The sequence below is a fragment of the Mycteria americana genome, chromosome 1, assembly GCF_035582795.1.
Source record: "Mycteria americana isolate JAX WOST 10 ecotype Jacksonville Zoo and Gardens chromosome 1, USCA_MyAme_1.0, whole genome shotgun sequence".
In the NCBI taxonomy this organism is placed as follows: domain Eukaryota; kingdom Metazoa; phylum Chordata; class Aves; order Ciconiiformes; family Ciconiidae; genus Mycteria; species Mycteria americana.
This window is the reverse complement of record NC_134365.1, coordinates 179270003-179286063: the sequence shown is the minus strand read 5'-3', so window position 1 is coordinate 179286063 and position 16061 is coordinate 179270003. Positions and strand designations below refer to the sequence as shown.

At 44.3% G+C, this 16061-nt stretch overlaps 1 protein-coding gene across 4 annotated transcripts in view; it reads left to right on the top strand.

Moving 5' to 3' along the window:
- The first annotated feature begins 339 nt into the window (after positions 1–339).
- DACH1 (dachshund family transcription factor 1) overlaps positions 340–16061 on the top strand; it is a 366962-nt gene continuing 351240 nt past the window's right edge. For all 4 annotated transcript variants that reach the window (XM_075527170.1, XM_075527176.1, XM_075527159.1 and 1 more), the window contains exon 1: positions 340–1764. In XM_075527170.1, coding sequence (XP_075383285.1) covers positions 1025–1764 — 740 coding nt within the window. In that variant the 5' untranslated portion in view covers positions 340–1024. The remainder of the gene's footprint in view (positions 1765–16061) is intronic.

Sequence of the window (16061 nt, the reverse complement as noted above, 5' to 3'; positions counted from 1 at the left end):
GCGCAGCCACCGCCGCCCGCGCAACAAAGGGGCCTTGGCGCTGCCGCCGGACCCTCCGCAGCAACTCCCACCCCGCCGGGAGGAGCGTTCGTGGTCCCGGGAGAACAAAACAGCAGGAGCCACAGACCCGTCCGCAGGTTTCTGCTTTCGTCCGCGGGTGCCCCCGCCCCAGCCCCGGCAAGGTGTGCGGCCAGCCCCCGCCCCGCGCCCCGGCTTCCCCGCTCCCGCCCGGCTTCGGGGGAACGCTGGAGACGCTCGTGTTTCTCCACAAACTGTGTTGACAAGCGACTGCTGAAAAGGGCTGGGAAAATTACATCTCGTCTCTGGTGGGGTGAAATATGAAACATGTAATCTAACGGTTCCTGAAGAGGAGGGGTGGGGGGGGGGAGGAAGAGGGACTTCTCTCCCTCTCTCTCTCTTTCCCTGCTCCGGGTTCCTGGTTGGATAATTTGGGTTAATACTAGTGAGTGAGCCTTTTGCTGCTTCAAAGGGTATTTCAAGTTGCCGGAGCTCCTCCCCTCCGCACCGTGTGACAACAACAACTCGTCCAGCGAGCGAGCGAGCGGCGGCGGCAGCCAGCACTTCCCAGCTCATTTTCTCTCTGTCATTCCCCTCTCAATCTTTGATCAATGTACTTGCCAGAGAGAACCCAAGTCCTTCAAACCTCCTCCTTTTCACCTTCGTCTTTAACGTGGTGCTAGAGCAAGGACCACAAAAAGAAACTGCCCTCCCCCTCCCCTCGGCCCCAGCCCCGCCGCCCGGAGCGGACTTCTCCTCCTCCTCCTCCTCCTCCGTCCCCACTTGCGGGACACTTTGTGCGTTTCTCTCTCTCACTCGGCCCCCTGCTCTCTCGCTCGCCGCAGCACCTGATCCGGGGTTATCCCCCCCTTCTTCTCCCCCCTCCTCCCTTCTCTCCTCTCCTCTTTTTTTTTTTTTTTTTTTTTTTTAAATTTTCCCCTTTCCCCTGCGTGTGTGTGTGGGAACTTTCCCCCCTCCCCCTGCCCCCTCCGCCGTATATGTGACCATGGCCGTACCGGCTGCTTTGATCCCTCCGACCCAGCTGGTCCCCCCTCAGCCTCCGGTCTCAACTTCTGCCGCCTGCACCACCACCACCACCACCTCCTCGTCGGCCACCTCCTCTCCGTCTCCGTCCATCGCTCCCCCGCCGGCCGCTTCGGGGACAAACCTATTCCGGCCGGAGCCCATCGCAGCGGCGGCGGCGGCGGCGGCAGCGGCGGCCACAGTCACCTCCACCACCAGCGGCGGCGGCGGTAACGGCAGCAGCGGCGGCGGCGGCGGCGGCAGCCCCAGCCTGGGCACCGGCGGCGGCAGCGGCGGCAGCAGCGGCAGCAGCGGCGGCGGCAGCGGCGGCACCTCCACTCCCAATGCCAGCGCGGCCAGCGCGGCCAGCAGCCTGCCCGGCAAGCCCGTGTACTCGACCCCGTCCCCGGTGGAGAACACCCCCCAGAATAACGAGTGCAAGATGGTGGATCTGAGGGGGGCCAAAGTGGCCTCCTTCACCGTGGAGGGCTGCGAGCTCATCTGCCTGCCCCAGGCTTTCGACCTCTTCCTGAAGCACTTGGTGGGGGGCTTGCACACGGTCTACACCAAGCTGAAGCGGCTGGAGATCACGCCCGTGGTCTGCAACGTGGAGCAGGTCCGCATCCTGAGGGGGCTGGGGGCCATCCAGCCCGGGGTCAACCGCTGCAAACTCATCTCCAGGAAGGATTTCGAGACCCTCTACAACGACTGCACCAACGCCAGGTAACCGCCGCAAGGCACACGCACACCCCGCGGGGCCCCCCCCCCCGCCGCCGCCGCCGCCGCCGCCCCCGTCCCACCCCCGCTCGGTGCGGCCCGGGCGGGCGCTGCGCCGCTTCCCGCTGCCACCGCGCGGGGCCGGGGCGGGGGGGGCGGCCCGCGGCCACATACGCTCGCCCCCTCCCTCTCCTTCGCTGCCCCGGCACCCAGCCGGCCTCCTCCGCAGCCGGCTGCGCCGCTTCTTGGTGGGACGGAGGGAGAGCGGGAGGAGGAGGGGTGTTTGTGCCCCCCTCCGGGCCGTGCCAGTGTCGCCTTGTCATTGTCCCCTTCTCTGCCGCCCGGCCGAGGCGAGCCGGTGGCCCGGGCGGCCGCGGGCAGCGCAGTGCGCTGCTTACGCGGGGAGCGCAGGGCCGGTGGGGGAGGGGGCAGCGGGGCCAAAAAGTGCTTTCTGAGCCACCCCTCGCCTCAAGTTTGTCCCTGGATGTATCTTTAAAACGGGCAGCCCTGGGAAAAGCTGCCCGAAGGGTGCACACGAGTGGGCGGGGAGCGGTCCGGGGTGGGGGGGTACACAGACACTCGGGTTTCGCGTGAATGGGATGGGGCGCGGAGCTGCTTCCCGGGCACAGGGCCCTATCCGGGGTGGATGGAGGCCACTTGGCCATCAGCTGCTGTCATATATCCGAAGGGGCACGTGCACTTTTTGTATAGGTCTATAAGGCAGTTGCCACATGGCGAACGGGGGGGGGGGGTGCGGGAGGGCGGGAAGACGACGAGGAGGAGGAGGAGGAGGAGGTGGCGGCGGCTGGTTTGCTTTGGGGTAGCGGGGAGAGGTGCCAGGCGGCCGGGCTGGCCTGCTCCCCCGGGGGGGGGGGGGGGGGGGTCGGTCCCCGAGGAGCAGGTGCGAGCAGCTCCCGGCCTCCGCCAGCCGGGGAGGAAGCGACGGGGGCAGCGGGAGCGCGGAAGGGATTTGGCAAGGCTGAATCATGTTACCGCGCAGAATAACGCGGGCGCGGTGGCCGGGATGGCGCCGGGGGCTGGAGGGCAGCGCTGCGGCTGCGGGCGGTGCGCGGGTACCGCCGCGCTCCCTTGCCCGCTCACCCCGCGGGTCGGGGGGGGGCGCGGAGGGGAGGTGAAGCCCCAAACTTGGCACAAGCGGGGAGGGATGTTGAGGAGGGGAAGAAGGAGCTGGCAAAAGAGGAAATTCCTGCTGCAATAGCAGCCTGCTTTGCAACTGCGGGCGACAGCGTGGGGCTGTTATCTCTCCATCTGTAGGTTACAGGGCTGAATCTGCTTGATAAGGAGAAGGGATCGCATAACTGCCGTGACCCCGAGATCAGAGCGGTCGGAAGCGCCTCCAGTTCCCGGGGGCTCCCCCTGCCTGGGGCGGGGGGGGTGGGGAGCTCTGGTTCAGCTCGCTGGAGGGGTGGTGGGAACTTCACACGGAGCCAAGGCTCGCCACGGAGGAGGTCGTGGGCAAAGTCCCGATGCTACTTTCAGTATACACAAAGAAACAGACCGGGCTCTTTTCACTTTCCTATTGTCAGATTTCAAGGTGCAGCAACAGCCAACACGTGGGGAATTAACCCCATGCGATGCCGTGCTCCTTCCCTTCCCTTCCTTCCCTAATGGCGGGGGGTGTGACATTCCCTCCTTCCCCCCTGCCTGAGTTAGCTCAGGGTAGTTGGGACTCATTAGCATAGAGCAAGGCGAAGCAAAGCCCTTACTCTGCAGTAGCTGTTGCTAGATGGATGGTTGAAGTTCCTGAATATTCAGGGCAGCAGGACAAAACAGCCTGGAATAACTTCCAAGCGCTGACATAACTGTAGCTGCTCGGGTAACTCTGCTGTTGTTTCATGTGGAATCAACATGAATATTAATAGCTGCTCTTAGACGGTTGGGTTTTTTTTTTTTTTTTTTTTTTTTTTTGTGTGGTATGTAACTTGTAACAACTCGGCACGAGTTCCAAGATTTGGTCCTTAAAATAAACCGATGGAAGTTTTATTTTGCTACGGTCATACTGTGTGAATTGTAATTTGAACATGTGAAATTAAAAAATAGAGAAACTTTTTTGGGGGGGAGGAGAGCAGGGGGACACCAGTTCCTGGACTTGGCAGGGCTATAAAAGGGTTTGGCAGCCTGGTTGTAACATGGGTTGATTATGTCAACAGCACAGAATCGGCCGTGTTTCAGCTGTTTCTGAGGTCTGCTGTGTTACCATCCAGCGTAGTAGAAATTACAGTAGTGGGTTCAGAAGTGGATAGGATTTGACCCTTAAAAAGCGTAATTGTAGTAGACTTATTTATACATCCATTAAGCAAATAACTTAATGGAAAGGATATATAATAGGTATGCAAAATGTATTATTACAGTATAGACGAATAAAGCAAAGTGGGTCAGTGAGTTTTGGTCAAAATGGATGATATCATCAGAAGACAGAACTGTATTTACTTTCTGGGTTTCCCCTCCAATACATTTCATTCTGATTCTTCTTTCCTTACGAATGAATTATTTTCACTTATTTCTGACGCTGCAGTAGTTACACAGGATATTTTGATCTGCTCGGTTTAGTGATTTAAGCGACCTTTCCAGACTCTCAGTTACTGCATACTTTAGCCGGGTGATGTCTTTTTGTATCCGGGGTGGACACTCACTGTTGAGATGGAAGCTGTAAGAGCCAACTCCATCCTAGCGGCTGAATTTTTGTTATACTCATCAGATTCAAAAATTTTGAACCAGCATCTTATCACTGTTATATTTGTCTCACAATCAACTGATGCACTCGAATACCCTAATCCCTTTTTGGAAAGCTTCATCAAGGTTAATACGTTATTTAATCAAAAAAGGCATCCAAATAAAGCCATTACTTTGTTGTTCTCTAAATGGATTGAATCGTTAGTTGCCAGTTGCTGTGGAAATAATTTGTAATAACTTATTTCGAGATGGAAAAGTTTTAGACGTGTTTCACCGAAATGATACGTTTTAACTGTGATATTGCTATTTAAAAAAATCAATAAAACAAAAATCAATGAAACACCAAGGGATTTTCTATTGAATGCTTAATGTGGAGGTCTGTAAAGTGAATTGGTTTCTGTGTTTATTTGTGATACTACTAATAATAACATGATACTAAAGGACCTTTTTCTAAATTAGGCTTCTGTATCAGTTCACTGGAAAAATAAGCTTCCGTTATGGAAGATGACTTTTCTTTTCTGGTCGTACTGACCTTTGCTTTTATTTTCCTCATGAAAAGCACTGGTCGCCAAACAGAAATCCAGGAAATAGCAAACTGTGCATTTAGCTTACATTCCGATTAAACGGTTTGACATTAATGGGATGCTAGAAAGCCATATGCCAAACAAATAGGGGAAGGATAAAGGCAAAACATGGAAAATATTTCAAGCTACTAGATGCCAATCGAGTCAGGTTTCTTGAATGTGTGCATGAAAGAGAGTAGCGAACTGTGCACTGGATGTCACCTGCCTAGGATTAATGACCTGGAAGCTATTGATCCCAGATTGTTTCTGGTCTCTTGTGTTTCGAGCACTTGTCGTGGAATTTTACCATGCTGGGTCCCTTCGTGGAGTTTTCCCATAGACTTAGGCTGGCTTTGGATCGTGCCCACCTGAGTAAAGACTGAAAGCGTGTGCCTTCTTCTGACCTCCCTCCTGTGGCCAGGATATGTTAATCTTTTCTGACATTTGAAGATGATTTTGAATGAGTTCATTGACATTCATACTTAAAGCGGGGAATTATTTGCACTGTTTGGAAGCTATTTACAAATTTTGGAAAACAACCTAATTGATTTTTGAGTATAAAGGGGAAAGATGCCGAGCATGAAACAATTCTCTTCAAAGCCTGTCTTACACGGCACTTATTCAGTCTCTCTTTGCTAGCTTCTGCTCCTCTCAAATTATGGGGACCTAGCATGTGCTTGTTTACTCAATACTGCACACTTGCATAGTTTTTTCTGTTTATATTAATTAAAGGAGTATCTCACCCAGATAGGTTAGTACAGATCATAGATATTTTAAATGAACAGGTCAGCAAGCGCAGCTGGAAGGAATGTCAAATATGTAGTATCTGTGGTTTATATTGATGACCTTCCGTCTTGACACAGATTACTAAAATATAATCAGCAGAAATATGGTAGGTTTTACAAGCAAAGACGACTTCTGGAAGGCCAGAGGATAAATTGTAGTAACTATAAAGAAGGAGTAAAAGGTCTGGAGGTGGCTTCCTCAGACTTAAAAAAACCTAAAAGACTGCAGCTGCTCACAATAACAAAACTTTAATATCCATCTTACGGTATTTATTTATTGGTAAATATTATAAATTAGAAGCCGAGATCCTTGGACCGTACTTACTACAACAGAACAGACTATTCATCCCTTTAATCTGATACTCAGTCCCTGGCAGTAGCCCAGTGTCTGATACTTGAGGAGGGGAACACTTCTCCCCAGTGAACGTTCGTTGCCCGTAGAGCAACGCTGCCGGGGATGTCAGGGGCTGCCAGTGATGGGCAGAGGGACATTTTTTCCTGATTGCTTCACATGATTTTCCTGAAGTATTCAGTTTTATTAACTGCTCCTTTATCTTATAGCTATGAATATTGGCAAAGTTTTATGTGGGTTTTTTTTTTTTTTTTTTTAGAAATCTTTTACTGGTAGCTGTAGTTCATATAAAAATGCACGGTTTTGCTGTCAGTTTTGTGTCAACTTTACTTAGGAGAACAGACTGTGGGAAAGCACAGCGAAGAGCTTTGCTCTTTCCACAGACCATTGCTATCTCTGTTCAGAGGCTCGGTTCGATTTGAGGCCTCCGCTCTCTTTCTGGAGCTGCGGGCGCGGTGGCTGGGGCTGCTGATCCCACCTGGGACGCTGGAGCCCGCGCCCCGTGCGTGCCCCTATGGGCCGGCGCTCGGGGACCGCTGCTCCCACACGCGGCTTCTTCTCCGCGACTCCTCAGCACCGTAAACCAAAATGCACTTGAAGTAATCCTACTAGTCTGCCTCATATTTTGTAATTGGCAGTGTGTTCCGAATGTTTGTTGGAAACAATAATTTTGTTTGACTGCCATTTAGTATTTCTTCTGTTTTCTCCTGTTACTAGATCGTTCCAGACAGCTGTTTTTGCCTATCATTGCGATTCATCATCTAAAGTGAATTGCATATGAAGCAGAGAATTGTCATACACTGGACTGAATTTTAATATTTTCCTTTTGAACTATATCGTAGATATATTAAATTATTACTGCAATCTCTGCTGGTCTGGTACAGGTAAATCTTTTTCAGCATTGCCAGTATTGCCTCTTCGTAGAAGAGCTTTACAAGTTTAGCTGTAAAAATTCATTTCTGGCTGCAGGATAGCAGAGGGAGTAGTCAGAAACTACCGAGTTTTATCAAAATTGTATGAGCCAGCGAACCGAGAGTCCGAAACAACCACGATGCCTGTCTGGTTTTAAGCAACAGGACGGGATTTAGACCCTCTTTGTTCTTTTATAAGTTAAATATGTTTTGTTTTAAAAATAACATTTGGGGCATCTGCTTTGCATTATGAGTTAATTCCATTCATTGTTTTAAAATAGTTATTAACCTTTTGCAAATTATATACTGCACATGAACAGTAATTTTTTCAATAATCTTTAAATGTGCATACTGTAACAGCGCCATAATGTGGACTGACATAATATGAATTGACAGTAAATTTTTAGTTGCCTAAATACGTATTTAAATGATAGAGCTGAAGAGTCATCTGCAAAAAGCTATTATGATCCAGAGAGTTAATTCATATATAGATAATTTCTCCAGCGTGCATTAAGGAAGAATTTTTCTTTTTCCATTATAATTTAAATTATTTTCAAAAATCCTGAAACATAAACCAGAAATCTTTATATTTAGAATCAAGGTATGTCTGTGACTTGCAATGATAAAATCCAGGTTGCTTTGAGGAGTAACTTTATCCTTAACCCACTATGTTCTGCTTATTTATCTGATGCAGTGCTCAGCCGGGGGCATCTCCTAACAAGTGCTGATGTTTCATTTCCTAAGCAGGGCAGAATATTGAAGTGTAATCTATTAAATATGGAATTTTAGCATTAACTGTGAATAACTGTGAACTGTTTTAAACTTTTTTTTTAAAGGAAGAAAAAGAAAGAGAGTAGTAGTATATTTTCCATAGCATAAAGTAGAAAAATGTTGTCACTGAATTTCGTGAGAGGAAGGATCGGCTTTTGACCATACAGTTACGTCCCAGTTTGGAATTCTTTACTCTAAATCACTGATAGTGATGAGCTGGGAAACTACATCGGGGAAGGATAACTCTGTAAATACTGAATACTTGCATTCTCTCCTGTGAATTTCCATAGGTCTTTTTTAGAGATAGGATATTGGACTGAAAGGACCCTGAGCGGCGGTTCAGGATACATTCACCAAAACTAATGAAACTGCTTGTATGAGTTGGGATTGAGGAAATGGATCACAAAATGTATTTCAGTTCACATTCCTTTAAACGATGTTCTGTGATAATTACGTTTAGAGTCAACATCCTCTGCGGCAGGTGTATGAATATGTACAATACGATTTGCAGAATTGTATGGAAAGATCTTGTAAATCGTGTGTATCCAAACAGTTTATTAGGAATAAACAGAAACTTTCTAAAATAGTATAAACCTCTATTTTTTAATATTCTTAATATTGTGCTTCTGATGTAATAAAACAGTTTGAAGTTTTTATTGTGCACCCCTGAGAATACTTGTGTGGGTAACGCCTGTATAACTTTCTGTTCATTATTCTGTTTAAAGGTACCCTGTTCACTCCAAAACTAATTTATTGTAGATATTTTCTTTGCATCCCGTATACTTTGCATCTTCCTCGTGAAGAAGAAAGTTATTTCAGTATGAAAAAAGAATTATATTTTTTGTTACAAATACCAAACAGTGGGATTTTGTGTCCATTGGAAGGCTGAAACTAGCCATAGTGCAGAAACAGTGGAGCAGGTGCAATTAAAATTTCCCGGTGCACCTCACCACACTAACCGGATGTTCTTGTTCCATTAAAATAAGAGGATGTTTTGGTCATGAAATTCTATTCATCCTTAGAATTTATAGAATTATTCTCTAAATTAGCCAAATGGCTAAATTCTGCCTAAATTCCTTTTGATCCAAAACAAGCTCGGGTTCAAGCAAAGCTTTCAGACTAGTTTTCTTATTCACAGAATGCTTTTATGTGATACTAAAAATACTGAACAAAGTGCACCTTAACTATTAAGACATGTATTTTTTATGTTTAATTTGTTCCTTAGATTGTGTGACTAACCGAGAGGGCCATACCTAGGTGTGCGTACAGACTACCTGGCTGACAAGACAAGCCTTACGTACTGGAGTTGGATGGGGCTGGGGAGAAGGGGGAAGAAGGGGAGTACATGGGACTGCTGCAAACATTTTAGCATAATTGACAGCTAAAAGATATTTGTAACGTTACGATGTCATGTTTGAAGTTCATAACTCTGAATAACGTCCATGCTAGAGCACTTGTTAATGATACTGTACTGAGAACAGGTAATGGGCATTTTACATCTGGACCAAAAGCTGTTGTTCAGGACATGTCTCTCAGAATATCCTTGTATTTACAAATTGTTGCATGATAGAAATTATTTTTAAACCTTACTTTTAGGAAACGCTTTGCTTTTTCATCTTACATAAAACAATTGTAAGGGATCAAAAAGAAAGTAGTTATATAAAGTAAACTATAAAGGGAACAGGTAATATATAAATATATATTTTATTATTATTTAATTACATCTTTTGTAACTTTGATTTCATGTTGTTCTCATACTTACTAATGAATTATTTCTTTTTTTAATAAAGAGCTAGGTCATGATTTTACATATGGGACAGAAAAAAGTTGCTTTCAGGTTACAAGTGCTGTATTTTTAAGAGAAGTACAAACAATGCATCACATTTTTATTGGTGATAAATCTAGTCAGGGCTTATTAATAGTTTGAGCATTCTTTAAAAAACATTACTAAAGCTATTATTTTTGAATGATACTTTTCCAAATGTAGTAAAAATATGAACTTAATATTTTACATCATGTTTTAATGGATGCCACTGTTATCTGTCTTTACGAAGCATATAATTTGTTTCCAGTCTCCTGGCCTGCTGTAAAAACCTTTCTTTGTTGGAGAAGGTCACCTGTAGGACTCAGCTATTTACATTAAAATAAAAATGCTGTGGTTTTAAACCATATGCCTAACTTTAAGAATGTGGATAGTCCTGTTGCTTTCAATAGCCTACATACATCTTTTAAACCAAGCACATGCAAAATATATTTGGAAGTGCTATAAAAGAATCAGTTGACATCTTTGGTAGGAAGCTGTCTTACTGTATACTTTCTTGCATTTGTAGGGACAGTTTGAAAGCATCGAAAAATGCTTTAGATTTGTAGTGCTGTAAATTAACACTTGTTGCATAAAATAGATTCATTTTTAAACGTTTTTGTGAGTACCGTCTTCTTTCGTATTAATTAATTTTAGGACATCAGGGCAACGTCTTGGCAGGAATGAGTATCAGAATTTGGTATAACCTGTGGCTTCATACCCCCTGCTGGGATTTTTTGTATTCATTTTTGTAGCACAGAAGCAGCCTATCTCTTTTCGAAGGGAATGGGCACTTCCAAGATGTATGCCATAGCTGTCAGTTTTCACATTTTAGTTCTGATACTCACTGATAGTTTGGTGGGAAGGAAGTGAAACCATTTTCCAATTGTTTTCTGTTTCCTTAAATTTCTGCTTAAAAGCTAAAAAAAAAGGGGGGGGGGAAGGAAAATACTTCAGGTGGTATTAAGTGTATGGTAAGGACTGATATAAGTGAAAAGGCATATGTTCTCTTTTTTAAAAATATATTTCTCTCTTAGCTTGTTAGAACAGTTCTTACAATGCAGATGATACGTTGGACTTTATTATTTCTCTGTGTCTGTATCTACCACTAAAGACTAATGCCACGATTCTGTTGCAAATGTTGTTGTATATTATTCTAATTCAAAGCAGGATCAGTTGGGTTTGGTGGGTTTTTTTTGTTTTGTTTTGTTTTTTTTTTTAAGCTGATACTCATAGCTTTTAACAGGCCAGGTTAAAAAATAAACATGAAATGCTAATAAATTATTTTGTCTTACATTATTGGGTATTGTAGATGGCTTATGATTCTACTGATTTCCTTCAAGGTTAATTTGCTGCTGAAATATCATGTTAAAAATAAAGGTAGTAGCAGAAAACTCCTGCTACAGTAATTTATAGTTTAAAGTATAGCTATGTATAAAATACATTTTTTAGAAGCTCTGAGGAAAATGTATTAGAAATACTAATTTAACAGCTTATAGCTGTTGCAGGAGCACATATGCAAATTGTGTAAGGAAGGAGTCATAACATTTCCTGGGGAGGGCATCAATGAGGTTTTTAGTCGAGATGTTTGGGTATAGCCACAGCTGTTGGGTTGGCTTGAGGCCACTGCAAGGTACAACAGGTGGGATGTGGCTAAGAATTAATAAACTTTATACAGATTTTACCTTTCAGAGCTTCTCTGGCATCGTCCATCATGGAGGAAAGGGTGGAATTTATCTTCAGAGGCAGCAGCCCACCTCCATAGTATGTCAGTCTCAGGTTTACACACTGAGAAAGTAATTTGCTTGAAGACCCTGAATTTCTTTCTCTGTTATCCTTCCTCCACCCTTTGAATCTGTTGTTCAAAGCTCCTCCGGTGCCTGTCCCCGTGGAGAGGTTCCTGCTGGGATGAGTCTGCCGGAGATGGGGCAGCCCTTGGTGCCTCCTGGCCTTTGGCCTGCGTATGGACTTACAGGCATGCGTTAGGAGATGTTTGCGTGGAGCTGGCCGATATAGCCTTTACATTGGCTGGGGAAACTTTAGTAGACCCAGAAGGAGTATGGTCCCATACGGGTGGGACCATACTCAGTTCAGTTCAGTGGACGGACTCAACCCGTTCTCATTCCGGCCTCATTGCAATGAAGTTCAGCCTCTAGTACACAGTGCACGGGACGTGATGTTCAACGCAGTAATTTCAGGTAGTTCCTGAAGGAATGGAGCATCTGTGGCATTTAGGTCTCTGCTGCTGAGCCTTTGCTGATGTGGGTCTGCCAAGTACAGGTTTCATCTTTTTTAGTGACCCTTTTCAGGATTTTGTCTCGTTGCGTCTTATTTTACATGTTTTGTTACTTAAATTAGGACAATAAAATGATATCACGAGAGGTAAAAAAATAATAGTTATGAAATGTATTGTGAAGAATACATGTATTCACAAATATTCCGAAGTATGACTACATGAGTAAAACATTTTGACATTAAAGGAGAAGGATGTCGTCAGTTAAAACTGCTGGCATTGTTATGTGATAAGGTCGTCTGCTCTTTTATTTGGTGTGCTAGCTGATGAAAGAAAAATATTTATTTTTTTAGAGGTGAAAAACGCAGGCATTTTCATCAGCTTAAATGAAAAGAGCCAACTAGTTCTAAATACTGTTTTGTGAAATCGTGTTTCACCCCCGTAAGTGGTTTTCTGTGTGGAAGGTGTGCTGTAATTGGGATGGGTCTATCTTTTCAGCTTGGCTAATCATTTCCTTTCACAACTCCAGAACACATGCAGATTTGAACTTGTAGCCAGGAAAAAGTGCTGCCATGCTTCAAATTGCCAAAGGACCTCAAGGGACAGAAACTTGACCTGGTTTTATGAAACCATAGAATTACATTTATACAAGTTACCCCATGGGAACGGAATGAACTGATCCCAATTCATTTCTAAATACTGGGGCCTTATGGGTCACATTTGAATTCTCTCCTACACCTGTTTTTCTACTAAATTTTTCTGAGGACATTTTTAGAAACTTACTTTACATTAGGTATGGGTCATGTGCCCAATATTTAACAGTTCAATGTTCTAATTCTTTAAAATGTCTGATGGTTTCTCGGTATAATTAAGCTGCAAAAAGTTCAAATTATAGAATTGGTTCGGTATGGGCTAAATCCTCAAACCGTGAACTCTTGTCTGGGTTTAGTAACTTAGGCTTCGTTTTCCTGCATGTGAAATGCCAACGTAGAGCAGGCAGCGACTATAGTCAGTACATGCCATATGGGCTATGGAGAAGAGAGTGACTCTGCAGATGGGTCATTAGGCTGCTCACCTGGGACGTGGGGCACGGCGGCTCCAGGTTCAAAAAGGGTTACCCAGTGAGGCAGCTTACAAGAAGACACGGAGACTCCTTTCTTCCTTCCTGCAGAACAACCTTTCTCCTTCCTTCAATTAGACTAAAAATTTGGGATTTCGAAAATCTGGGTTCAGACCTCCTCTTGGAATCAGTGAAAGTAATGAGCAGGTGCTACCTACCATGGCTTTCCTCTTTCAGTACTTTGGTTGGAGCTAGAAGCCTAAATACCCTACGGTGGGTGCCTACCCCTCTCTGGTGAGGTGGGATGGTACTTAAGGTGTCCAAGCATTTCTGCCAGTGTACTGCCAGGTTGAAATATGCCAGCTAAGTTGAAACAGTGGGCCCTAAGGACAGGGAAGGGTTCCTTAGTTCATTTGAATATCTGGAACTATATGCTTATAGGGTTACATTAAAATTAGAATTAGCTTGCATTTTGATTTATTGAACAAACTAAGTGAGTGCTCTGTTCAGCTTAAGTTTGCCTCAGCAATTACTATCCCACAGAGGCTCTGCAAACCTTCCAGGCTTCACTTCCACCTTCTCATGGAAACCATTTCCTATTCTCAGGGAATCTTTCCCATCCTTGAAAGACAATTTCAGTGCTGAAATTGGCATTAAGTGCCTGCATAAGTCTACCTGTTTCTAGTGAATGAGTGACAGATTTGGATACTACTCATCTAGTATAGATTGCTTTTCTCTTTATACACCATCTTAACACTTTAGATCGACTAAACAGCTCAGCTGATGATCCCTGGCTGTAGACTTTCTACTCTTCAATGTGGATGTGGCAGAGGAGGCGTTTGTGTGGAATTACTGCTCCGACTGTCACCTAGTCCCGAGTTTGTAGTCACTTTTTTGGCTTGGGCAAAAAGGATTGGAAGGTGAGAAATGGGAATAACAGTGTTATCACAACAAGTAAGAAGATATTTATTTACTCTGTTTGCTTTTTACACTGGTGAATTTTTCCGTACAGTTTGTATTAAGCCATTCATGACTTTGCCGGTCTGGATAACCAAACTGTTTCATGAGGCATCACCATAGGGCGGTTATTCACGGCCTGCGCTTCCTTTGACTGGCAGAGTGAAGGGCATTACTTATCACCATTATGTATTTATTATAAATGTGTACATAATGTCCCTTTCTAATTCAACTCAAAGAAGTGGTCATATCGATCACTGACCTCTTTTTTGTCTTTCTCTAAGTCAGCCTTATGCTTTTAGCGATTCAGTTTTTGTTGATGCCATCAACAGGTTTGACTGCTGTGTGATACTGATATCGTGAGTGGGTAGAGGGGGACATTTTTTCCAAGACACAGAGAATGGGTTTGTTTCCAAATGATTTTTAATGGAAGGTAGAGGTCCAGTTGCGTTCGGGGGCTTAAACATTTTTCTTAAGCACTTATTCGCTTGGCTTTTCCTTTGTAGTTCTGTTCTTCATAAGTTGGGTAGAAGATGCATTGGTTTTGCTGTATCCAGAATAAGTTTAGATCAAACTAGTCTAAGGCTTTTGACTCATCAGTAAAACGTTTTGGCTGCTTTCTGATTTTGGTGGTAAATAAGGGAAATCTTTAGGATCAGCTGTGGTGACAATGAATGTTTCATTGTGATTGAAATGTTTGTCTAAAATTTTCTTTGCATCTAAACTAGAGAGGAAAAAAATCCTTTGTTATCTGTTTAATCATAAAGCAACAACTCAGAATGAAGGAGCAAATTCAGATCTTTGAAAATACAAACTCTCCCTTCCCCTTTCCTCTCCTTCTGTTTATTTTCTTCCCCTCGCACAGCTCTCTGGATTTTGAAGAAAATGAAGATGAAGATTTACAATTCTTCATGGAAGCCCCATTTTATTAGGCACTGTGAAAACTTCAAATACAGAGGATTCTTGGTTGCAAGCAGTTGCTACCCCTAGCAGTAGCAGTAGGGACAAGAGCCCTGAGGCTATGGGGCTGGGAACATGCTGAAGAGTAGCATAGTGAAGAGGCAAAAGTGAAAGGCTGGTTGACAGCATGTTAAAGCAGATATACCCGGTGTTACTGTTGCATGCAGCCTTGTAAGTTTACATATGTATGATCAAATTTTCAGTCTTTGGATCACAAATGTTTCCTTTCTCTTCGCTAAGTAAGACTGTGTTTAGAGTAGTGCCTGGGAAAGCAAGCAAGAAGAAATAAGCTTGGCTTTGGAGTTTGATGTGGGATGAGATTCTTGTGGCAGAGATGCTAGGTGGGAAGAAGGTATTCGTGTTTTTATTACATACCTGAAAGAATGGATTATCTCCACCTCCTTTAATCGCCTCTTTTCCAGGGCTGGTATCCATACGTAGATAAAAGAAGTTACTGTTAGAACATAAGACTGAGTTTTGCTGATCACTCCTCCACTAAACATTAACATGCAAATACCAGGCATTGATTATGCCTCAGCATAGCCTCAGTAAGGAGAGAGATTAGAATGAAATAGTTTGTTAGACACTTTTTTTTTTTTTTTTTTTTTAGAAATTCACTCATTCTGGAAATTCTCACCTATGCTTTGTATGGTTCTAAGTTTACTTCAGAGGCATATAGCTGTAATTCCCAGGTTTCTTCATATGTTTCCGTATCACATGTGCAGCAACGAATATAGTCACTATGATATTGGGTTGCACATAAAAGTCTTAATCCTGCAAGCAGGAAGGAAACTTTGGTTTGTGTAAGGAGTCCTGTTGCCTGTAGCATCTCAGTTGGACAATTTATAGGAATAAAATTATGCAGATCCTTAAATATTGTCAGTATTGGTACCCCCATGGCATAGCTAGCAGAGTTTTCATGAGCTGGAGTTTCGCAGATACCGGCAACCAAGTGTGGGAACGATCAAAGAACATTATTTGTAATCAAAATGTGAGTTAGGTGTTTATAAAACAACTGGTGGGTGCTTGTATGCATGTGAAACTTGCTTACACGAGTAATCCCATTGATTTAAATGAGAGCATTCAGGTGATGAAAACAAGTTCAACGCGGGAACATTTAGAAGATGGTGACCTTAGAAACGAACAGTCGTCTTTGGAAGTATTCGAAGGGCGGTTATTAAAACTTAACGCCGAGAGTCGCTGCTTGAAGGCAGAA